Genomic DNA, 26269 nt, shown 5'->3' with positions numbered 1-26269 from the left:
GAGGGACCCTATTACTTTCTCGTCTCACCTCCATCAAATGCTTCCCTTTAAATCCCAATTCTCCTCCCTCAAATTGACCTCTTCCAAATACGCTTGTAGTTCATCCACCATTTGGGAAGCAGCCCTCAAGTCTTATCCCCATGTCACCCTATCCACCTCCCCTTCCCCTAATCCTGGGGCATGCCCCATGAATCGGTGATATGACAAGGACTACAAGACCCTTCATAGTCATCTTCAACATGCATTCTCACTTAGTCATCTTTCCTATGCCTACCTAAAAACCTCCCACCATCGCTTCCTATGCCCACCATTGCCTCGTCTCCTACAAGAAATGTCTCTTCATCTCACAAGGAAACGTGAATTGCATGCTTCCATCACTCATTCCCCCAAAAGCCCCTAGTGCACCCTCTTTCCCCACCATTTCCCTCTCCCCTCCTGAAGCGCGCTATGAGTGGGAGTGGAAGCACGCTCCAAGTGGGAGCGCATCAGATGCGTGCTCCCTAAAAAATTTGCGCTCCCTACCAATTCGAAATCAATCGGGGAGCGATCGTTCCCATATATCTCCGAGAGTGAATTTTAAGTGCGGGGAGCGATACAGGAGCTCCCGCGTAGGAAGGAAAAAAAACATATAACAAAAAAAAAAAAAAACTCACACCCCGCTAAAACACACGTGCGACCTACTTGGAGGAGATATTTTTTGGAGGGAAAAGGCGGCACCAAAAGAATAAATGGCCTCCCCTCCCACATTGTATTATTTTCATGAGCTTGAAAGAGACTGAGAGGGTTTGAGCTTGAGGAGCTTGCAAGAGAGATTGAAGGTTGCCATTTGAGAGAGCTTGGGAGATTGAAGGCACCACCATTGGAGAGCCAAAGAGGTAGGGTCTAATCCCATTATTATTTTTTTCATGTAGAATTTGTGTTTTTTATATGTTGAATGAAAGATGTTCTCTTCTCCCATTCTTTCCCAATTCCCATTCCTCCTTCATTTTATTGCAAGCAAGAAAATCAAACTTCACCAAACATGATGGGTGTATAGCTTAGCCTTCTCTTTTTGGTTCCTTTCTTTGTTATGATTGTTGGACACCTAATCTGCTATGGGTTGGTGTGACGAAATGTGAATAGTCACTGGAGTCCAAGAGACCTTGGAATATGAAACCAAATGTCATGGAAAATGTATTCATATGCATATCATTGTGAATAGAATGCATTCAACGATTTATCTTTCATATCTTGTCCATTATTTTGTGTGTGAGTTTAACATGGTATCAGAGCGGGTGATCTCCTGCCCTGCTCTAGTTTGGGCCACTGGTTTTGTGGCCCTTCTCTGTGTGTCAGTTCTACCCTATCTGCTTGTCAGAAATTAAGTGTTCTATTCCTCATTGTGCGCCTTTCCATAGGTATCTTAATGCTCCACTAATTTGCTGCAACTCGTCTAGCCTGGAATGCAGGTCTGAGAGGTAGAGAAATTGCAGTATCTACAGGGAATGGAAAATCTCAACTAATCGTCAAGGCATTAAGCATCAATTTGAATCGTTGAATGTTAACAGAACTTCATAACCTTGACACAGAAATATATATTTTCAAATCTTCTTTCTTCCGATTTGATCTTTTACCAAACTTTACGTAAGTGTGGTATATATAATATGTATATGCTTTGTATTTATATAAAAAATATTTGTTTTGGTCCTTCTATTTATGTCTCGGTACCCACGAAGTTATCACTTTTACAGTTAATGATGTATATTACATCTTGATTAAGTATGTTCTTTACTCTTATAGAATTATATGCATTTTGAAAAATGTTTGGTGGCAACATACTATGTTTGACGAGTTATGTTAGGATATTCCGACACATAGGATATAGTTAAGTTCAACTTGGTCTAGCATAGAGTTAGGTTAGAGTTAGGTAAAGTGTGTTTCTTTACCGTTGTACATTTTGTAACTTACAATCCGACGGTCACGATTTGTAGTGATCCGACGGTTCACTCTCACCTCGGTATTACCGACACTTGATCCGTGGCTTGACACCCGATTGGTCCATGAGTTCTATTTAAAGCGCATGGAGGGTCATTGTTCGGGTAATCCGTGCATGAGAGAAGCTTATGTAAATTTTCATTCTTTGATTAATAAATTGCCTATAGTACCCACGTTGGGACAGGCCGTGGACTGTTTCCCTCCTTGCACTCTGAGGGTTTTAACCACGTCAAAAATACTGGTGTATTGATTTGAGATCTGGTTGTGAGCGGTGTCCTTTTGGTATTCTTTCTGTGGAACTTACCCTGTAAATTCTTACATGGTATCAGAGCTATTTGAGGGCCGCGTCCGTTGGTGATCCAAATCTGAAGCCGGTAGAACTGCATGCGGCTGTCGTTTCCTAGATCTGTTGTTTCTGACTGCTTTCGGGCCGAGAGGACTGCTCTGTTGCGTTCGGAGCATCTGTTCCAGTGAGGAACCCCTTTCGTTTCATGCGAAAAGGTTTCCGGTAGCCCTAGCTGCGTCATTTTTTAGATCGGGAGGTATACAGTGTTTTTTTGCAGTTTACTGTTAATTTCTCTCTGCTTATTTCGATCTCAGTTTATTTAGCCTTTTTTTTTAACCGGATCTATACCTTTCATTTCTGTGTATGCTCTTTGCCCTGCGACTCTGTGCGATCTGGGCAAATCAGAAACAGAAAGGAAGGATTTTTCTCATGCGTATGCTCTTTTCCCTGCACCTTAGTGTGATCTCGGAAAATCAGAAACATTGAGAAAAATATTTAGTTTTTCGGCTAAAGCTAACCTTGAGATTTTTTTTTTTTAAATTTCTAGTTTTTTGGCTAAAGCTAACTTCGAGCCGCAAGGTTCGTTTTTCTTTGCATATTCGTGTTGGGTTTTGTATTTTGTGTTTTGTAGGGAAAAAGAGCTTTCTCAAGGCAAGCACGCAAATCGAGGCCCCCCCCCCCTCTCTCTCTCTCTCTCTCTCTCTCTCTCTCAAATTTTTTGTATAGATCAATTGGTTCAAAGCTATTTTTAGAGAGTAGAGGTCTTGGGTTCAAGTCTCCATTTTGTGGGGGCGGATTTTTTCATTCCCGCACATTCGCGCACTTTGCCGGCAACGTCAACAAGTTTTTTTCAAAAAGCCATAACTTCTTCATCCGGAAGCCTTTTTCAGAGCCGTTTTTTTTAAAACCGCCTATTTTTTCGAGATCTATCCGTTGGTACACTTACTTTCAGCATCTTCAGCTTCAGTTTTTTTTTTAAAAATGGAAAGTCCATGCCAAGTCATTCTTGACAGCACTAACTACTTCCAATGGGTAGAATACATGGAAGATTTACTTAGAAGTAAAGGTCTCTTCAGAATAGCCACAAACCAAGAGAAAAAACCCAAAGATGAAGACAAGGCGGCAAAATGGGAAAATAGACAAGATCAAGCACGTGGTTTGATAGGGATGTCTATTTCTCCTGATCTTAGATTCCACATTGCAGGACTTGAGACTCCTCATGAAGCATTAGAAAAACTTGCTAAAGTTTTTGGGATTAAAAATGAAATTAGATCCCATCAACTTGAAAATGAGCTGCTTACTTTGGATCCTAATAATTTTTCTTGCATTGAAGATTTCTTGTCAAAATTCAAGACCCTTAGATATCTCTTGGAAGGTGTTAAAGTTAAGAAAGATGATGGTAACCTTATTTATTCCATCCTTACTAAGTTAGGACCAGCCTACTCTGTATTTGTTTCCACTTTCCATTCTACAAGAGAAGCTTTCATTTGTCAAGGACAAGAATACAAGGCCCCTTCCTTTGACTCCTTTTGTGATTCCTTAATAAGAGAACAAGAAAAACTCTTACACCTTGGTCTTCTTAATCTTGGAAACTCTTCCACAAAAGCGTTAGCCGCCCAGCAGCACCCAAATTCAAAGAATCCTAAGAAGTCATATCCTCAAAAGAATGGTCCTAAACCATCTCAGCCTCAAAATGAAAGATCATTTCAGCAAAATGATAAGCCCAATAAAAACAAATGGAAGAAGACTGATAGACATTGTAACTTTTGTAATCGAGATGGCCACTTAGAATCTAAATGCTTTAAGAAGATGGAAGCCTTGGAAGCCGCAATGAAGAAACATAACATCCATCTGGAGCCTACTTCAACTTCAACTTCCGGAACGGCACTTTCTGCATGTCATCGTCAATCATCTCAGTCTGGTTATGCATTAAATGTATCTTCTTCTTCTTCTCATTCTCATGAGTGGCTCATTGATTCTGGAGCCTCTTGTCACATGGCCAAAAACCAAGCCATGTTTTCTTCTTTAAATGATTGTAACACCAAAAATATATATGTTGGTGATGATAGATCTCTTAATGTTGTAGGGACTGGAACTGTTCATCTAGACAATGGTCAGTTCAATGATGTATTATGTGTTCCAAACTTATCCTGCAACCTTCTATCTGTCTATCAGATAACTCATTCAGGTGAAGGTAAAATTGTTGAATTTTCACCTCATGATGTTGTAATCAAGGATCTAAAAGATCCTAAACAGATTCTAGCTACTGGTCTTGCTGATGATTCCAAAAGGTTGTATAAGTTTCACAACTTTGGGTCATCCCATCTTCCCTCAGTATTTGTTGCTCATAATGATGAAGTGAGCAAACTTTGGCATGAGCGGTTTGGTCACTTAAACTATCGCTCCCTTCAGCATCTATGTAAAGAAAATATGGTGACAGGTCTTCCTATGGTATCTTGCAAAGATGGTGTTTGTTCCGGATGTGTACTCGGAAAACATCATCGGGACAGTTTTGACAAACGTGCCTCTTGGCACGCCTCAGCCCCTTTACAGCTTGTGCACAGTGATTTATGTGGTCCTCTTCCTGTTGCTTCATTCTCTGGCTGCAAGTACTTCTTAACTTTCATTGATGATTTCTCTAGACGCACTTGGGTATACTTCTTAAAACTCAAGAGCGAAGTATTTAGCACTTTTTTGGCCTTCAAAGCATTTGTTGAAAAACAATCTGGACATCAAATTCTTAAGCTAAGAACTGATAATGGTGGAGAATATGTTAAAAACGCATTCATCAACTTTTGCACCGAAAATGGAATTCAAATGCAACATACTGTTCCATACACTCCACAACAAAATGGTGTAGCTGAAAGGAAAAATCGCACCTTAAAGGAAATGGCTAATTGTATGCTGCAATCTAAAGGACTCAGTCTTAGTTTTTGGGCCGAAGCAATTAATTGTGCAAATTATATAATCAATCGCACTCCTACTAAGGTTCTAGAGAATATCACTCCAGAAGAAGCTTGGAGTTCCATTAAACCAGATGTAAGTCACTTTCGTGTGTTTGGAAGTGAAGCATGGGCCCATATTCCAGATGAAAAGCATAAAGCTTTAGAACCTAAGAGTGAGAAATGTACTTTTGTTGGATATTCTGAAGATGTAAAAGGTTATAGACTTATTCCATTTAAGTCCAAAAATGTTATCATTAGAAGAGATGTAAAATTTGATGAAAATAAATCGGCCTGCGAGCCTAGTCCGGCGGATGTGCCACCTCTTCCTATCTCTTCTATCTTTGAAAACATTTCTTCTGATGATGATGAAAGCGAGGATGATAATCCTCCCCCACCTTCTCAGGATCCTCAACTTCCAAGATGGGTCCGTGCTACTCGGGATGCAGCAGGTGATCTTGCCGGTGATCCTACAGATCAGCGACGTACACGTTCTCAGTTTGAAAGAGCCTCTTCTTTACTGGCTCAAGCTCCAGTAAATCATGATCCTGACACTTTTGCAGAAGCTTCAGGCCATCCACATTGGGAAGCAGCTATGAATGAAGAATATCATTCATTGATGACAAATGATACATGGGATCTTGTTCCTCTACCAAAGGGACGCAAACTTGTTAGATGCAAATGGGTTTACAGAACCAAGTATGGACCAGATGGGAAAGTTGATAAACATAAAGCTCGTCTAGTTGCTAAGGGCTTTTCACAGGTTGAAGGCATTGACTACACTGAAACCTTCTCTCCAGTTGCCAAAATGAACTCTATCCGCCTTGTTCTTTCCCTTGCTGCCTCTTTAAAATGGGAAGTCCATCAAATGGATGTTAAATCTGCCTTCTTGCATGGGGACTTGCAGGAAGAAATCTATATGGAACAACCCATTGGCTTCATACAAACAGACTCCAGCCTCATTTGTCGACTTAAGAAATCCCTTTATGGCCTCAAGCAAGCTCCTCGGGCTTGGTATGCCAAAATGGATAGCTTTCTTTTAGAATCTGGCTTTTCTAGGTGTCATTCTGACAATACTGTCTACACCAAGAAAGTGGGCAACTCTCTTATCATCCTTGTTCTTTATGTTGATGATCTTATTCTTACTGGTAGTGATCCCAACCTTATAAACCATGTGAAGTCCAGCCTTAAAAAGAAATTTGAAATGACAGACTTAGGACACTTACACTATTTTCTCGGTCTTCAAGTCTTGCAATCCCAAGAAGGTATTTTCCTTTCCCAGTCCAAGTATGCTTGTGATATTCTTCGTCATTTTCACATGGAAGACTGTAAGCCAGCCCCTTCTCCCTTTCAGTCTGGAGTCAAACTTTCAGTCTCTTGTACTTCTCCTGAAGTTGATGCTACCTTATACCGTCAACTTGTCGGAAAACTCTTGTATTTAACCCATACTCGTCCTGATCTTTCCTTTGCTGTTGGCCTTGTTGCTCGTTTTATGCAAAACCCCCGTGAAAGTCATTGGAAAGCAGCTAAAAAAATACTTCGTTATGTTCGAGGTACAGTACAGTTTGGGATTCATTACAGTGCCAAAGCAGCTCCTCTGTTAGTTGGTTTCACTGATTCTGATTGGGCTGGTGACCTTGATGATCGGAAGTCTACTGCCGGTTATGTCTTCACTCTTGGTTCAGGACCTATTACATGGGCTTGTAAGAAACAGGCTGCCATTTCTCTTTCGTCAGCAGAAGCAGAGTATCGTGGTGCCGTGGAAGCTAGTAAGGAAGCCTTGTGGCTTCGTCAGATCCTATCAGAGTTTGGCTTTGAGCAGCAGCATCCAACCACACTTTGGTGTGATAATCAAAGTGCCATTCAGCTATGCAAAGATCCAGTCCAGCATCAGCGCAGCAAACACATTGAACTACACATGCACTTCATCAGAAAGCTCATTCATGACCATGTTCTTGAAGTGCAATATTGTCCAACGGATGATCAGGTTGCAGACATCTTCACAAAGGCTCTCACAGAGGCGAAGTTCACTAAACTTCGATATATGCTTGGAGTTCAGGAAGTTGTCACTAAGGGGGGATAGGCTCTAGTGCCTCCTTCCTTCTCCTATTGTGTCATATTTGTAAATCCTTCAATCCTATCCCAAGTTGTTCTTAAGGGGGGATGTTAGGATATTCCGACACATAGGATATAGTTAAGTTCAACTTGGTCTAGCATAGAGTTAGGTTAGAGTTAGGTAAAGTGTGTTTCTTTACCGTTGTACATTTTGTAACTTACAATCCGACGGTCACGATATGTAGTGATCCGACGGTTCACTCTCACCTCGGTATTACCGACACTTGATCCGTGGCTTGACACCCGATTGGTCCATGAGTTCTATTTAAAGCGCATGGAGGGTCATTGTTCGGGTAATCCGTGCATGAGAGAAGCTTATGTAAATTTTCATTCTTTGATTAATAAATTGCCTGTAGTACCCACGTTGGGACAGGCCGTGGACTGTTTCCCTCCTTGCACTCTGAGGGTTTTAACCACGTCAAAAATACTGGTGTATTGATTTGAGATCTGGTTGTGAGCGGTGTCCTTTTGGTATTCTTTCTGTGGAACTTACCCTGTAAATTCTTACACTGACATGTCTCAAAGTGATCACCTTTATAATATGTATTTTCAAAACTTTCACTAATGTTTCGGGGCCACGTAAACTCTATTGCATCTGTTGGGAAATGATTGTCTTTATTAAAGGAACTGTAAGGCTTGTCACATAAGTTGTAACTTTAACAGTGACTCTTCTTTTCTTCTTGTATGCAAAGCTATGAACTGTCTATTCGACAGGTTGTTTATTTATATGGTTTGCAATTTACTTAATATCTACGTCGTGTGCTCCTTTAATCGTTACAGGGGTTTTTTTAAATTTCTTTCCTTGCATAGATAGCGCACCCTCCTGTGTGCACAGGTTTCAATTCTGGTTATTTTTGTTAGATTTTAAAGAAATGTTTTCGTGTAATAAATACGATAGTTGTCCTGAGAATTCTCCTGTAATTTCTCCTGTGCAAGAATTGTATTTAATTCTCTTTTTTTTATGCGAAAGGTTTAGATAACAAATCTTTGCAGGTGACATCTATATACAAATACATATTTTCAAACCTTTCATAAGTTCTATAATGGAACTGTTTTTTTCATCTAACTCTCGGGACTGTGTCAAGAAGTTGGATTCCCTATCCGACAGCTCGGCACTAACCCCTTTTTTATACAAGAAGGTTTTCATCTTTTTAACCCCTAATGATATTTCTTCAAGAGAACAATTTTGTACAAACAGAATAGCAACCAAGACAGTAATACTTTAACCAAAATTTTTCTCTCTCTAATCCAATAGTGCTTTCTATACTATTTCACAACTAGAATAATAATTCAACTTTAACCCAGAATTCCCTTCTACTTTGGTCAAACAATTTATTCCATAAAGATTGCTAGACTTTAATTCCTATACCTTCTTTCTTTGTACTCGTATTCCTGTACCTGCACTCCTGCATTACATATGATACTGGCATACAAACATATAATCACAAACTTCTTTACAATTTAATTACTCACAGAAAAAATAAGTTCAACTATCTTTTCTCTTTTTTCTACTAGTACTAGAATTAGGGACTAATCTCAGTATTTGGTTAATATACCAAGGGCCTCCTCAGACCTCCCAAACATAAGCTAAATATTCGTCTAGCTAACCCCGAGTTGTTGTCCCTTCAGTCAGAATAACAGAATCTTTTACAGATCAAAAGATCTTTCACCTAACCTGAGCAGAATCCTGCTCTTTATCAGGGTTCAACAGTGTTTATCTCCCACTGGTGTTTGGGCAGTTACTGTCTTTTTCTCCCACAGTAACTCCCTTCAAGAGTACCAGAATAACAGCATTTATCTCCAGCCATTATTTTTTGTTCCTGATCTCTCAATTAGTCATCTTCCTCTTCCGATTCAATGGCATTTCTCTCCAGCCATTTTCTCTGGAACACCCTGTTTCCTCCTTTTTCTCTTTAAAAGTGAATGGGGCCAAATGAGGAATTTCCTTCTTTTTGTTATTCCCCTTTCTGCGATATAACTAACTTTTAACTGTTTTCTGACTGATGGGAAACTCTAACTCTCTGAGTGGCCCATGTCATATTCTCAAGTATAATTATTATTATTATCACATATTTTCTTTAAACATAAAAACAAAATATTCATATTACAATTCTTTCTCAATTATCACCGAAAGAGATAACTTCATAAATTTCTAACTTAAATAAGAAAATGAGGTCTTAGTTTTAGTTGACCGGGGTATTAAATCAAGTCTCTGTCAGTAAAGCACCTTTGCTATTAAGAGCCCATGGGTTCAATTCTCTTGACACTCTCGAAGTCAAGCTCTGTGGTTGAGCCAGCAGGAAGTGATCCCTTCGGGTGGATCTGCCTGGTACATATATTCCATGGATGTGACGGTCACCGATCTCCGGAGTCCATGAACCACATAAGAGAAATAAAATATAAATTTTAAAAAAGGCCTAAAAAGTTATGGCAATCTTAAGAAGTGATCCTTTCGGTTGAATCTGCCTGTTACAAATATTCCGTGGACGTAGCGGTCACTGATCTCCAGATTCCATGAACCACGTAAGAGAAATAAAAATAAACTTAAAAAAAAAAAAAAAAAAAAGCTAAAATGTTATAGCAATCTTAACGAGACTGTGCCCTCTACTAGACTATAATCAAAATATAGAAACAAACATTGATTTTACAGATTACGGGATAGGTCCGTTTACAGTTTATGGGACACGTAACATTTTCATATTTCTATGCGTCAAATTGCCAAATACTTGAAGATTATAGACAAATTATGTCTCATATGGGTTAGCACAAAAGCTGATCCTAATATATGCAAGCAACAGCCAAGAAACACCCTAAAATCATAAAATGGTAACAAGCTGCTCTATTCCAGCTCTGTAATAGAACATAATGTCAATGAGCAACCAAGTTCTATCGATATATGTTATGATTTGTCAGACAGATTTTTGGACTAAATTTTGCTAAAACTGATGGATACTAAAGTACAATCTGCCAATCGCTAAGTTCAATCAACAACTCTGGACAATCAACCCACCTTAACAGAGCACAGTTTTCTCCTAGTCTTCATTATTTCTTTCGTGCTGGACAGCGTATTTAATATATGCCTTGATTAACTATATTTCACTCTCTTTCAGGCAAGGGTATTTCTTGATATAGCCTATAAAAAATACCTGCAGATGCATTCTTGTTATTATGAATGGTAAAAAGCAAACCTTTAAGAGCAATGAAAATGGGATGATAACATTATTAACTGCAGCATACCATGATTGTAACCATCACTTAACAACTACGTATCCTAGAAGAAATCTATGTTATCAAATATCATACATGAAGAACGAGATGTAATCTGCACAAGAAATTCACTCAAAGCATTTATGCATTTAACAATTCACGATGCCAAAAATCAGGAAAGAGAATATTCGTAAGGATGCAATTGTGTCATAGAAATACATTTCCAGACAAGCCTGTAGTATAGAAAAACAGGTAGTCTGAATTGTATAATAATAACTGAATCAGGAACAAACTCAATTAATCATGAACAATGCCAAATGAAATAAAAGCATCAGCAACCACCAAATGGAACTATTCTGAACAGTACAATATTTCAATCCCAACACAACATTATATTATAAAACCATGCAAAAACATTAAATGGAAACATAAATAAATTATTCAACACAAACCAGAATCTTACCAAAGCGCCCTGACCCCATGAAGGGCTCTGCTTCATCTACTCCATTGCTAGCATCATCTTGTTGATCTCCCTGCAATGGCACCAGGACTCCATTGTAAGTAACACAATGAAAAAAACAAATATATTTTATCCCGCACGTGCACTCCAAAATAGGCATTAAACCTAGTCATGGGACACTGCTCTCGTCACAAACCTTTAAAGCTTCTTAATGCAAGAAAGTGTTAAGATTTCAATTGATGTCATTTAGAAGATGAACAACTTCTAACAGATTCAACTTATCTTGCTACACAAAACAAAACAAAATAGAATCTTCAATACCAGATACAGTTCCTCTTCTAAAGGTGAAAGCCATCTATCAAAACATCGCCCAGAGACTGTACAAACTAGAAGTCCACTGGATGCATCTAAAACAATTTCTCGGCATGTATCATCACATACTGCACATATATAAATGTCTTAATTTCAGAAAGTTACACAACTTGCGGTTTCTCGTCAACCATTAGTGCCATGTAAAGTGCAGTCAAAAGAAAATGATATTATCTGATCAACATGAATGCTATTTCCATTGCTTTGTAAAGATATGCAAAACACTCTGTTGAAACTTGAAATAGCACAAGCTACTTGACATAACGACAACCCATATGATGTCATACCATGCACTCGTCCTGTCTTTTCACATAGGAAGGCATCACCAATTTGTGAGTAAGTGCATGTCCTTCCAGAGCATACATGCTCTGCTGTGAATTCATCAGGCAATCCTCGACTATGCTTCAAATGGGTTATTCGATCAGCAACTGTTGTATCAAGAAGAAGCATATCATCATTCACCTACCACGCAACAAGAGGACACCACACCATCTATGAAGTTGAGGCTCGCGATTAACTAAATCACATACATATCACCAAATGATCGATCATTGCAGCTAACGAGAAGTGCAATAATGTTAGTCACCTGTGAAGGAAGAGGAGTTTGACTTCGTTTGGAAGCCTGCATTTGAATGTAATACTCCCGAAACTCAGAAGGTGCAGTTCGAACCCATTCAATCATATCATCTTCATCCCGCTGTACAAACAACTTAATTAGAATCTACAGAATCATTGCTTCCATTTAAACTATGTAAATGTTCATACATAATAACAGAGAAACAACCATCCTATACATTATTAGGCTTAGAAACACGTCTCGGTGAATGTAAAATGATTATTCCACTGCCAATGAGTGGCCCATCGGGATCAGATGGGACAGGCACAAAACTAAATACTGATATTTCGCCATGTGGCGAATATATATTAAAAAAAATACTGGTACTGGAAACCCCCCAACTTAGTTTTCTCTATATCATTTGAACCATTTCACTGAGAGACACAATTCAAGGACAAATTCTACAACGTTAGACACCATTCAATGATGAATTCCATGACGCTGAAGCCAGGACTAAAATATCCTAATTTCCAATAGTAAAGTTCAAACTATGGAGAGGCTGCTATGGTTCAACTCACTGTACAAAAAAAGGACTAATATACAAAATGCATAATTAGTACTGACTGCCAACTATGGTAATCCCAATACAACGGTGCAATACTACTGCCAAATAAACAAAAATACCATCTGAATCACAATAAAATATGGCAAACTGAGTTAACTAATGGTAGCAAGAGTTTTTTGAGGTTAATGGAGTTACTAGCACTCATTTATAGATGTGCCCAAGTCCCTTGATTTTGCAAAGCAGCTTCTAAGCTCATCAAATGAACATATTCCTACCATTTCCTTAAGTATTTTGATATTTTTTGAGTTACTTTTCATTGAATAAATGCAACCAAATCCCTTGATTTTGCAAAGCGGCTTCTAAGCTCAGAAAATGAATATATCCCTACCATTTCTTAGCCTAGGCACTAAACATGACAAATGAATATATTATTAGGTATATTATCCTTCCATTAACAAAAGGGGTGGAAAATAATTGAATACCTCAATATATAGTCGTTTCCATGCAGAACAACGGGGCTTCCCCTCCAATTTTGCTGGGGAAGACAAACCCCAGCGCATACAATATCTGTAATACATGAAACATTTGTATAAGCAGTGTTTTGCTAGATTGACTGCCAAACTAACAAATCAGCATACATATTATCGATAAACTTCAACAGTAATTCAAGTTAGATGCATAATAACAAACCCTTACAAATTTTCAGGAAAAGAATCAACATTCAAATGAAACTATTATTTTTTAAGCTATTCTAGAAACATACTGGGCCATGTAGCACTCGTTTAAGGGACAAAGTTAGTAATCAAGAACTAGCCCAGAAAAAATTAATCTAAAACTCTACTGCCTCTCACACTCCAGCACAAGTCAGCAATGTTCTGCTGAAACCTCTGAACCACTTGAGCCACCACTCAATTAGGAAGCTCTAAGCATTTGAAGAGCAAGTTTCATGAATCAGAATAGGGTTTTAGTTCGCACTACCTATTGAGTTATTAGTTGTTACCATAAACCTTTAAGACTTGAAAAATGAAATCTCCTATATAAGTTTAGCAAGAACAGTTCTCAGTATGTATTAACAAAATTGAATATTTCCTGAAATTTTAGCAAGAACAATAGGGTTTTAGTTCGCACTACCTATTGAGTTATTAATTGTTACCATATAACTTCAAGCCTTGAAAAAATGAAATCTCCTATAGAAGCTTAACAAGAACAGTTAAAAGTGAATATTCTTCAAAATTTTAGCAAGAACACCTAAGTCACCTGACACAAGGATTTGGGATTCGACGGATACGGAGATTCGAGTGTCGGATACGGACACGTTGACCCCCCGGAACAGGACACGTTCGGATACATTATATATTATTTTATTTAAAAATTATATATATATTTAAAATATATATATATATATATACATATTTCTTACACAAATTCTCATTCATGATACAAATTCATTGATTCAAACATAGATCTTCATCTAGATGTAAGATTTACTAAGTAACATTATGCATAGAAAATGACAAATACAATTGTGACATAAATGATAAATTCTAAATTCTAAATTTATAATACATATTCAATTCATCAATGATCCAATAGGAGAATGACAAGATAGTAAGACAAGGATATTGTAGTTTTCTCATTAAGTCATCAAAATCAAAATGTGTTACTGTTTACATAGGTAATGCAATGCCAATGGCAAATAGAAACAGCAAATACAAAACAACTACAACTACAAGTCTACAAGCCTCAAGGCAATAGGTAGCTCATGACTCATGAGTCATCAATCCTCATAGTCATCATCAAAATCAGCATCATTGTCCTCATCATCATGGTCACCACTGCTCTCCTCTGTTGCATCCTCCTCTGTATCCAAATTCATCTCTGCATCTGCTGGTGTGGAGGATGACCCCTCTATAATATCACTATCATCAAATATGACAGGATCTAGCACTTACCTATTGCTTGAATCTCCTTGAAAATGCCCCCACACCCTTTGCTCCTTGCTCCCAAACAACCACAGCACTAAACAAGTGAATGCGCAAATAGAATGGGGAAAAACACCTTTATAACGTCGTGCGGGTTCTTGATTTCCAGATTCGTGTCCGAAAATTGGGACACGTTCCGAATTCAAAGTGTCTCGATCGGACACGACGTGTCCCAATTTTCGGACACAAATCTGCCCGAATCGTGTCCAATTCGCCGGATTCGGGACACGTAGGGCCTGCGGGACGAATCTGATTTCATAGATTATCACATGACAAAGCTAGTTATTTTTTATCTTTTTTGGCATATCCTGATAATTTAAGTTGCACAAAATTGGTAAAAATAAGTAGTGTTAATACAGTCACATGAATAGTGAGTGCATGAATATGTTGTACCAAAAAAATTCATAGTTCCTAATGAAATCACTATGGAAGCCTGACAATGCATACCCCGTTTATGCCCAGTGTTCAAAGAGTGTTAGTATAACATGATGTCTAGGAAGTTAACATGGTCGCATAACAAGGCCAATTGTTGTATTGAGTAGTTGGATCATAGTCTATGATAATAAAAAAATAGCTGGAGATGATAGTGTCAAGCTATCAATGCATCCTTTTAAATTTCCAATTTAGTGTCAACTTACATCTCAACATCAGAACTCGAGATTATATTAAGTCATTTTCAAATTTTTATGGACTTGGAAACAAGACTAACTTTTGTAGGATGTAAATGTACATGCTATATAGGCTGACTAGTCAATATGGTTTTTGGGCCAAAGTGACTATATATATATGTTTTGGGGCCAGAGTGCCCAAGAGATATTAGGTCAGTGAGCCTAGCATTGTAAACTGTAATCACACTCATATATCAATAAAATACATCATTGTTGCATTGTGCAAACCAAGTAGCGAATCAGACAAGAGTATGGGGGCTAGGACTTCAAAAGAGGAAAAGGAGGCTAAGGGCCTATGGAAGGGGTTTAAGCCAAGGGATAAAATAATATATTCCAAAGTCCTAGGTCTTATGTAATTATTTTTATCTAAGTTCCTCAATGGTGGGAGAGAAGTTCTTGGAGTGCCACTTGTCAAAAAGTGTACACGCATATTTAAAGTTTAAACTTAGTGAGAAATACATCATTCTCGATCATTCCCTCATTTATTTTTCCCATCGTTGGTCTAGGTATGTTGGGTGTGAGCTAGGAAGCCACTATAACCCTGTAAAAGTATGAGTCCTGGGTGGATTTGGGTGGACAATTCTCCTTGGATTGCCTTTCTAGTTACCTTTCTCACTACGAATCACGACCCAACCGACCCAGGATAATCATTGCTTTCTTCATCCACGAACTTTAAGTTACCTTTTTATGGATTGGCAATCCACCCTGGAGAGAGAATTGTTGGAAATAGCTTTCCCTTGTGTGACGCCTAGAGGGTGCTTGGACAATTCATTATAGCAACCGGAGTTCCTAGAGCCACAGACTCATGGTCAACCTGTGTTGGAACCCTAGAAAGGAGGCAGTACAGCTTGAGCGACTGCGGAGTAGAAAAGCGGGTACATTTACTTGGGTTGTGTAAGTTGATGAGGAATGAGATGTTGTAGTTCGGAATTTCTACTAGAGTTTGGTACCTTGGTCTAGCCATTGTTTGTATTGATTGTGAGACCTAGTTAGCTTAGGCAGCCTTTGCCCTGGTAATGTCATAGCCCTAGCTCGGGGTGGACCTGTTGTTGAAAGAACTAGAACAACAATGTCTACGGCTGGGTGGAACATCTAAGATCTACAACCAGTTATGCTTTTACAAAAGCAAAGTGTTCTTACTATATTTTCTTGTATGATGTGTATTGTGCATATTTTCTTGTATAATGTGTATTGTGCGCTTTTACATGCTTAATTTTGTATACATATGTTGTTAAGCATTGATTTGCATATTGTTGGAACTGCATAAGTGTTTCACATGCAGGGTATATTATAACAGATTCAATATCCAAGCAAATAGAAATGTTCCAATTGGTTACAGAGCCCTATTCGGTATAATTAATCATGGTATCAGAATATGAATGAACAAGATTAAAGATCAATCTCGTGTCTATAAATGTTGAAATTTAGTGACATATGCCTAGAAGTGAGTTTGGGGGGTGTTACAAGTTTATTCCAAGGAAATGTGAAATATCATTCCCATACAAATGATCTATATGAACAACAAAGCAACACAAAAGAAATGCAAAGCAATGCACAGATGTGAGCTTAGTCACTATTTTCGCCAAATTTTAAGGGAAAAATTCAGAATTCAGCAACCCAACAAATAATTCATTATATTTGATTGTGTTCAACAAATAAATTTAGAATTTTAAATTTAATTCAAATAAAATTATAGGTGTTGTATAGTGAGAATAAATTTTAGAAAAAAACAAGAAACATGCTAAGAAACCAGATTCGTTCCCCTGCCCTCTCGTGTCCTGAATCAGGTGAATCGGACATGATTCTGTCGGATTCGTTTCCTTCCAATCATGTTCGATCAAGACACAATCGTGTCTGGATTGTGTCCCGGTTGCAGACATGAATCCCGAAAAAGGAACTCTCGCGCAGCGTTAAAAGGCTGTTTGGCCATTCTATTTGCACATTTATTTTTTTTCTTGGTTGTGGGTTTGTTGTGGGTGTGTGAGAGAAAAGAGCAAAGGGTGTGGGAGCATTTTCAAGGAGATTCAAGCAACAAGTAAGTGCATTTTCTCTCTATTTTTTTTGCATTTTTATTACAGCAGTTTGCATGTGCATTTCTTTTACAAATTTCTGCATTTTTTTTTATTTTTTTACAACATTCATGGCTCAATCAAGGGCAGCAGGGAAGGGGCAAAGGAAGGGGAAGAATGTCCCCATTGGAGATGCCCCTCCTGTTCCAATTTCATCAGGGTCTGCAAGTGTTCCCTCTATTGCAAGTGGGGTTGCAACAGCAGCTTCAAATGTTGAGGGAAGACAGTAGCCTCAAGATAACAAATATCCCTTGTGGAAATATGTCACAAGAGAGCGGGGGCTAGGCAGCAAGATGAAGGGAGGAGGCAATGTTGCTTGGAAATGCAATTATTGCAACAATAATTTCATGAGCACATATTTCCGTGTGAAAGCTCATTTGTTGGCTTTACCAAGTTGCGGATTTACAGCTTTATCAAGGTTGAGAGGGCAACAATATTGCCATCAATGACAAAGGGGGAGACTATTGGTCAAGGTTGTCATTGATGGCATTGTTGGAGATGGCAAATATTCTTGGTAACCCTTGTGTCGTATCCTCATGCAAACCCTAGGAGTGTTATCTTGCAAACCCTTGAGATGCCTAATGAACATTATGAAACCCTAGACATTCAACCATGTGATGACAAGTTTGAAGACAATGGATGCCCTAGGTCATGAGGTATATGTCAATGGTAAAGCCCTAAAGTAAACCTTAGGTGCCAAATGTCAATGTTAAAGCCCTTGTCGATGCATGCCCTAATATGCCCTAGTTGAAGATGATGAAACCTTAAATGCATAAATGCCTTAAGTCCTAAATGCCTATTGAGATTGAACAACTAAGTCTATAAAGTAGAAGACCTAATCCTAATGTCATGCCTTAAATGAAGGAGCCTTACCTTGAATACCAAAATCCCTAGATACTAAGAGTCGTTGTGAATAAAATTAGAATGGCAGTGTCAAAAATTTAAGTTTCTTGACGAGGAAATAACCTTAATTAAGAATGAAACTGCCATAGGCTTGTAGAGGGAAATTTCTCCTTTCCAACGAGCTCCCACACTTCTTCTAACTCCCTATAAGTTGTAAGAAAATATTTTTTTACAAGATGAAAAATAATTTTTGATGTACGCTGACTTACAGTCTACTCCACATGTCGGCTCTCCTTCACCCAACAGACACGTCTCTTCATAGGGACAAACATGTCTAAATGTAAAGCTAAGCTCGTCCATTTTAGCTCCAACAATTTCGGTCAAGAAAACACAAAACTCAGTGAAGTAATCAAAGATAAGAAGAAGACATGAGGAGGCCAAGGAGGAATTATTGGTTGGGCAAATTCTGTGATTATCTCTTAAGCTCAGATTTGTAAACTCTTGTAGCTCGACCTCCATAGAACCTGAACAGAACTCGGACCTGTGGAGAGGTGTGTACAGACATCTGTGGGAGGGTGTGTATAGACATTTGTCGACAGGTGTGTACATACTACAAACATCTGGAGGACCCTTTAGGGGGCTCGACTGATAAGGACCTTTAGGTACTCGACCATAAGGGAGAGGAGAGGAGAGGTACTCGACCATAAGGACCTTTAGGTACTCGACCAAGAGGGAGAGGATGCGTAAGCGGGGTTACAGTTATCTGCAAGTTGCTCGGACTTGTGTAAAGGCTCAGTGCTCAGACCTGTGATTGGGTATCTAATTAATGACTGTGCAAGATAGACTACACCTTGGAACAAGAATAGTTTCTTATTTAGCTTCAAACATGTGGAGAAATAAGGGCTCGGAACAGACCTACTGCAGCTCGATTGTAAACCTCATTTTGGAAGAGTTGCTAGCCCAGACTTATCATAGCTTCATACCCTTGGACATGTGGAGTATAAAAGTGCAGACTCAGAAGCAGACCTTATCACTCTTAAAGATCAAACTTGTTTAGAGGTTGGTGCCTTAGAAGACCAGTTTGGAGCCCTAGAGGATAGGAGTCCTCAAGAAGACCAGCTTGGAGCCTGTACCAGAGATAGGATTGAAGCCCTAGAGGTTGGTGCCTCAAAGTGACAAGGTTGGAGCCTTGGGAAGTCCAAGTTGGTGCTTGGCAAAATACAAGTTGGAGCCTGGGAGATTGAAGATTGGTGTCTTCATCTAGGGTTGGAGCCCTACACTATATTGTATTAGATTTATTGTAAAGAAAAAGTTAATAAAAGTATTTATTCTTATTGTTCATTTTGTGTTCTAATTATAAGTGATCTAACTGGTAAAAATAACAATTGAAAAGAAATATTGATTCACCCCCCTCTCAGTATTTCCAACAGTACAAAGGTGTCTTTAGCAAAGAGGAAAGAAATGGAAAGAGAGGCCAATGTTCGTATGGCAAATGTGGCTACAAAATCTTAAAAAAAAACAAGAATGATGACCCCCTTCCATTCTTGAGGAAAAGCAACAACAAACTCTCATTTGAGAGTTCTAGTGGGGGACACTGTTTGACTTCACACGTGTGGGCTTTGTTATCGCTCAAACTAGCATGGGATCCCTAAAGGGAAAATGCTAAACCAAGGGCAACAAATGGAGACTTAGCCCACTTTCACCTCAACTAAGGTTCCCTACTATTTACGGACTTTCATTGATGGGAGGAGACCCGGTGTATTATGAAGTCACCAATGAAGGATAAATCAATAAGTGGATATGGAGTGACCCAAATAATCCATTTCCAGAAGAGGTTGAAGAATAAAGCTTGCTTGCATTCTAAGCAAGTTACAATGTCTTTTAGGAGAGGGATGGGAGGATTTGAGGGATAAGTTTAGGGAATATGACTTGTGAAAGAGTTTCCCAATCCCTAAAATCCTTGTTTGAATTGGTACCCTAGATGGTTCTTGAAGAATTATCTTTTCAAAGGAATGGGACCAAGTGGACCCAGCCTAAGTTAGGAAGTACGAGTTTAGCAACCATTGATGTCCTTAACCCAGACAAGGAGGGGAAAGGATCAAAGAAATAATTTTCACTTAAAGGTGTTGAATTGATCCTATGAGGCACTAGCCTTGGGGATACCAGGGCAAAGTTTGATCTCAGAGCTAGGGCTTGGCTTTTCTCACAACTCCACCGTCAGAATGGCTTCAAAATTGGAGGAGGCCTTGAGGAGACACCAGCGCAAGAGAGGCTAGGAGATCAAACTTTTTGGAGGGCTATTTTTTCAGGAAAATGATGCCCTAGGTGACCCAACTTGGCTAGACCTAGGAAAAGGTGAAAAAGAGTTGATTTTAGGTGACCACCTCTTGGTAGATCAGTGCCTTAGTCTTGGGAGAATGGAGTCTATGATAAATATGAATGAGGACCTTGGTTCTTAGTTAAGGAGGCCTCAAGACTACCTCGCTAGCCTTCTAGGACATAGAGAAGAAATCTTGCAGCGTTTATACTTCGATGTGCAAAAGGTGATGTCTTATCAAGATAAATTCATTGATAGAATTATCCCTAGGAGATTTCATTCAAATTACATGGCCCATACATTGAGAGATGTTATATAGAGACAAAATTCCACAATTTAAGCAGTAAATGCATGCAACAATTAGCCCTAAAAATAGCGAAAATCCCAATCCAATGTATATGACAAAGTACAATAAGAAATTAAAAGCATGTGCTTACATGTAATAGAACATATCCAACCATCCACAATTTGACAATATAGAAGCTCCAGGATAAGACAAACAAATCCACACATCAAAATTCATCCATAAAGCTCCAATTCATCCTCCAAGAGAAAGTGTGAAAGTTTCAAGAGAGAGGAGATCCAATCCAAAGTGATGATGAGCAAATGAACTCATCTCACTTGTATTTATACACTAATGAGGAGTTCGAATTAGTCTCCTTGGCCTACCTAAGCCCCAAAAATAAAAATAAAATGTGCTAATAATCTAACTTTTGGTGACAAGCCCACCAAACTAGCTCACAAATGAAAGAATAAGACTCTTAAGAAGTCAGATGATGAATAATACATGTCATAGAGCCCTCCAAGAGCCCTAATGAGGTCCATAGGTGCCATAATGAAGAATAGGACCCTCAAAAGTGATGGACAAGGGGTTGGCCCCTTGTTCTCCAAACAATAAACCTGTGGTGCTCCCAATGGGTGTGGGGGCACAATAACAACCTCATGGGTCTCCAAATGAGTCGAAGATGCTTTTAGATCATCTGCAAGGGTTCTGGTGATGGTGTAGGTGATGCCACATCATCCTACAAGTCCTAGTTCAGCTGCCAAGTGTATGGTACATTTGTGGGGCTGGCTGGGCAAGGTGAACCAGGTGCATCTTCCTCGTCCAATAGGTGAATCTCGAGCAATCTTTGAACATCCTCGGGGATCCATGGAGTATTGTCTACTACTGTGGAGGCCCATGGCTCTCAACACACACCCTACATGTGCCAATGTAGCCCTCTGGAGTATTAGGACCCCATATAGGGAGACCAAACCCAAGATGGAGATGCAATCCTGCATAAGATCCAATGCGTCCCCTATCCTTCCAATACAAGAAGTCATTAGAGAAATCAAGTAAATGAGCTTACCAACCATGGACCAAAGGTGGGGACTTCATAATGGCCTGCCCTTCCATAACGGGTTCCGAGATGTGCCAATGTCTCCTAAACTCCAATGGGGTTAACCAGGTATTCTATTAGGTGGTTTCTACTTCTAAAGGGGATGATATGTTTAAGGTACATCCTTCAAAAGGTGGTGGCATGTGACAAATAGGTAAATGAAGTAGGAGATTTGAAGGGGCAGCCCTGGGCCACATGCTGGGGTACAAAGGTAGGCTAATAAAAGGGAAGCCCACACTTGGGTTTATAATGTATAGGAGGGAGAAATCATGGTACATGAGGTGCTCAATCACTATATTTTCCTTTTTATGATTTTTTTTATTAACTGATCAGGGCTCAAGGGGTAAGAGCATGATGTATAAGATATAACAGTGAATACCCCCTTTTAAGGTAGGGCGGTTCATTGTCCACCAGGGGTTGGGACAATCATGGGTTCCTATATGATGAAGGAGTCTCATAGAACCTGTAGGAAACAAGGTGATAGCCATGATAATGGGGTAGAGCTCATGTATTGGCTTTTGCCCACATGCTAAATGTGTTTGTCCCGGCCATTGTTTGCATTTTGTGGTACATTTCCTGTTGAATGTGATCAAATATGCTTTTATCTTTCTTTTTAGCTGCATCAACCTTCGAAGCATCATTCCGAGCCTGACCCAAGGTGTGGGCAAGGGAAAGGGGTGAGCTAACCCTATGTGGACCTAGTGGAGGAATGTGGAGCCGGGTGGGAGAAATGATGAATGGGGTAATAACGAGCGGAAAGGGAGTGATATATGCAGATAAGGGAAGGGGACCACGCAACCAAAATCAAGGTTTCCCGTGAAATACCTTTCCTGAAGCCAAATGGTCAGTAAAAGAGATCCCATGAGACTAGAACCCAAGGTTAATATCCAAAAGGGGTCTAGGTGACAAGGGCACAGACCTAGCCCATTCTTTCTGTCAAATCCCCCCATTAATCCATGCCCAGAAGTGTCCATGGCAAGCAAACTACAATACTCAATTACCAAATGACAAGGCATACCTTTAGGTTCGGGAGGCCCACCTTCAAACCTAAGACCATAGCAGGTGGGCGAGGGACCACATGGCTGGCTCACGGGGCGAAAAAATGGCACATTGAGCTAGTTGGTGACCGCAAGGGGCTACTAGCTGTCAGTTGAGGCCCATCTTGGAGAAAAAAAATTCTCCTAGGGATATAACCCACAAAATGGTGGGCAACATATGGCTCCAACTTGGATGTGATCTCTCGAAAAAGTGGGTGAAGCTACTCGAACGGGAGGTCACGAGAACTCCAGCAATCTCTTGGTTACCGTAGACCTGTCACCTGCACATATAATAGATTAAAAACACGGGGCAACATGCTTTCACGGCATCTCATGATCGAACATGCTAAATGTTGGGCCACAAAATCAACAGAATAAAATATGCAAATATGCATCTATCTACCATGAGAAATATCATATGACGTTAATTCTAATGCAAAAATCATCATGTGATGCATCCTACTCTACCATGCATATGATATAATATCAAGTTTCAAGGAAGGAGGTGATACGACTTAATTTGACCGGCTCAGGCCAAAGTTCATCATTAAGTTTGGCAATGTAGTAATAATCCTCCCTAGCCTTTCCATGAATCCTGACAGGTATGGGATCTTTATCAACCAAGACTAAATCCCCAACCTTATATTATTTTTTAGGCTTCCACATTTTGCTTGTTTTGGAAATTGGCTGCTTGAGGATATGAACTTCTTGAGTCGGGAGAATGGTAGAAGGCTTCTCGATTTCATGTGCTTCATAGAAAGGTCCCGGCTTCATCACATGAGGTAAGTAGGTAGGTTCCCTATAGAGGATAAAAGGGGTGCCATCAGATTGCAAGATGGTAGCATAAGATAAGTCCATTTTAACATGCCCCCCAACGGTAGAGCCCCCCATTTCCACGATAATAGCATCCCCCATACATCAGGATTTTCAATGACAATAACATCCATGAGGAGGATATATCGGGATTCTGAGCTAAAGAAACATTAAGGTCTTTGATTATACCTTCCACTTCCACAGGTTTGGAATTAAAACCACACACCTTCTTGTATGGTCGAGTGATGTTGAGACCCAATTGCTTCATAACTGTCAAAGGCATGATATTTGCGGAAGCCCCTGAGTCTAACATACAATTGTGTAAGAAGAGGTCATTGATAGCCAAAGTAAGCAAGAAAGGTTCATGCCCAGGATTTCGGTCAGGAATATGGATGTTTTGCAGTTCTTCAAGTAGTTCTTCTTCCTGAATTCCCAATGACTTCTTAATTTGTTGTTGTTGCTCGGGAAGCTTAGCAATCTCCTTCAAAGGAACAGGTATAGTCATCGTTCCTACGACAGCCCATATGTCGATGTCAAGTTTAACTTCCTTCCCCTTTTCTTTCTTCTTGATATATTCTTTCCTTGGAAGATACATTTTCGGATTGGCTTTTGTTGGGGGATCCTGCATGGAGGAATTTCGGGGATAGATTCCTTGGGAGGGACTTGCTTAGGTGATGGATCTTCTTTAGATGGTTCCTTAGGAGTTGAGGGGTCTTTGCCCTTTTCTTTTCGTGAATATTGGACCCCCTTGAATCTTCCCTAGCTATCAGAGTTAAGAATGGATTCTTCCTTTTCCTCTTTAAGGGTGACCTCACTAATGGGAGGATGTGTATATGATCCTCCCAGCAAAATGTTGAAGATGTTAGATTCCACAAGGTTGAACTGCTCATCAGTTTGTTCATCATCATTTTCTTCTCCTTCACTTTCCTCATCCTCAGATGAAGAGTTTGGCTCAACAGCATTAGTTGGAGCCAAAGTGTTTGGGATTTGAGAAGAGCTTGGCCTATCTTCTTCACTTTGCTTTTTGGGAAAAGGCTTTCCTTTAGGGATATAACTAGATTTTTGGGCCCTTTCCAAGGCGGTGATTTTGTTCATGATAACCCTGTCACGTGCATTGGCTTCTTCAGTGAACTTTTCCATCCTTTTGAGGATGGCAAGGAGAGTTTCCTCATGTTGATCTTTGGATTTCTCCTTCTTGACTTCAACTTTAGCTCTAGGGTGGTCATTGATATCAACCTTCGAGATTCGTATGTTCTCTTCAACTTCCATTGCTATCTCTTTAGCTTCAGCCAAAGTGGAAGGTTTCTTATCCCTTAACACATAGGTGAAATGGCCACCCACCGCCTTTATGAATTTATCAAGGATATTGGCTTCAGATGGCTTCAAATGATCAAGTATATCTTTGACTACCCTATCAAACTTTTGAATGAATTCTCGCACATCCTCCCTTCCCTTGGTTATTTGGTAGAATTTTTCGATATTGAAGGTCTCAAGGGTATTGCATGACCACATTTTCGTGAATAGGTCTTTAAATTCATCGGTGTCTTGTATGCAGGCAAGGCAGAAGACTACGGTACCAATTTCTTGCTTGTCCCTCAAGTAATAAAGCAAAAAGCATAATGAGTCTATCTTCATCAAAGATCATTCTAGGGGACATTTACCAATAGAAATCTTCAATAAAACCATGGGCAGTCCAAATATCATCCCCTTTGAATTTGGGTAACCATCGGTTATATTTTTCAAGTAAGGCTTTGGGATCATCACTCAATTTCAAAGGAGCAAAGACACTAACTAAGTGTCTTTCACTCTTGGTCATCTTAGGTTGATCTTGTTTTGGGTCAATTTTAGAACTAGATGGCATCTTGGGGGATGGATCACTGACCTTCTCAAATTCAAGGAAAAGAGCTAAGAAAACAATCCATTATGGATGGATAAATTCCTAAAGATGGAATCAAGAAGTGAAGCAACTATCATTCTTACCGCCTAGTCAAAACAAAGGCAAAGACACAAGAGTCAAAGATAGTACTCTCTACACCTAAGGGGGCGGAGCATAATGATAAAAAAACTCTCTTGCACCTTTAAGGTGAGAAGTAAATTAATAAGTGAAGTTGGTAAGAGTGGTCATCCAAAAACCACCGCATTATTGAAAGCATATTGGTTAGTGTTCATCCAAAAATCATCATATTATTGAAAGCATATTGGCTAGTGGTCATCCAGAAACCACCACATTATTCAAACTAGACTAGTTAGTGGTAAACCATAAACCACCCATTTCCATGGAAGATGGTTAGCGGTCAACCAGAAAAAACCACCACCTAAAGAATCCAAAGACCTAGCTTGGATCCCTTCCATAATGATTGGTTGAAAAACTTCTCACCTTGCACCTGACAAAGGGGAATGTCACATATCATGCTTCAAGTTACAAGGTCGTATCAGTTAAATTTCAATTAACATTCAGTCAACAATTAGGAATTCTAGCATAGCAACTAGTCTCCTCAACAGAAAATATACAATCATTTCAATTGTTCAACAATAATGTTCAAACATAGCAGTTGTTCAATTCCAAATATTCGGATATTGGCAGTTTTCTAGGAAAATCTTCATTGAAGCTCAGTTCAAAAGTTTCACATCGAAGATGACAAAGGTTATTGGTACAGGTGTTGTACAATTATTCAGACTTGTGATTG

The 26269-nt window shown here is 39.3% G+C and overlaps 1 protein-coding gene across 1 annotated transcript in view; it reads right to left on the bottom strand.

Moving 5' to 3' along the window:
- The window catches only part of LOC149255632 (F-box protein SKIP31-like), a 111082-nt gene that overhangs the window by 53254 nt on the left and 31559 nt on the right, over positions 1–26269 (bottom strand). Inside the window, exons 3-7 of the mRNA XM_089460542.1 lie at positions 12957–13041; positions 11940–12050; positions 11641–11815; positions 11306–11424; positions 10988–11057 (exon numbers count right to left, since the gene is read on the bottom strand). Of these exons, the coding sequence (XP_089316668.1) occupies positions 10988–11057; positions 11306–11424; positions 11641–11815; positions 11940–12050; positions 12957–13041 (560 nt within the window). The remainder of the gene's footprint in view (positions 1–10987; positions 11058–11305; positions 11425–11640; positions 11816–11939; positions 12051–12956; positions 13042–26269) is intronic.

Source organism: Pinus tabuliformis, chromosome 7, assembly GCF_031772625.1.
Source record: "Pinus tabuliformis cultivar Carrire ecotype Pingquan chromosome 7, CPIR1, whole genome shotgun sequence".
Taxonomy (NCBI): Eukaryota; Viridiplantae; Streptophyta; class Pinopsida; order Pinales; family Pinaceae; genus Pinus; species Pinus tabuliformis.
The sequence above is the reverse complement of the archived record's forward strand: the minus strand, read 5'-3'. Positions and strand labels throughout refer to the sequence as shown.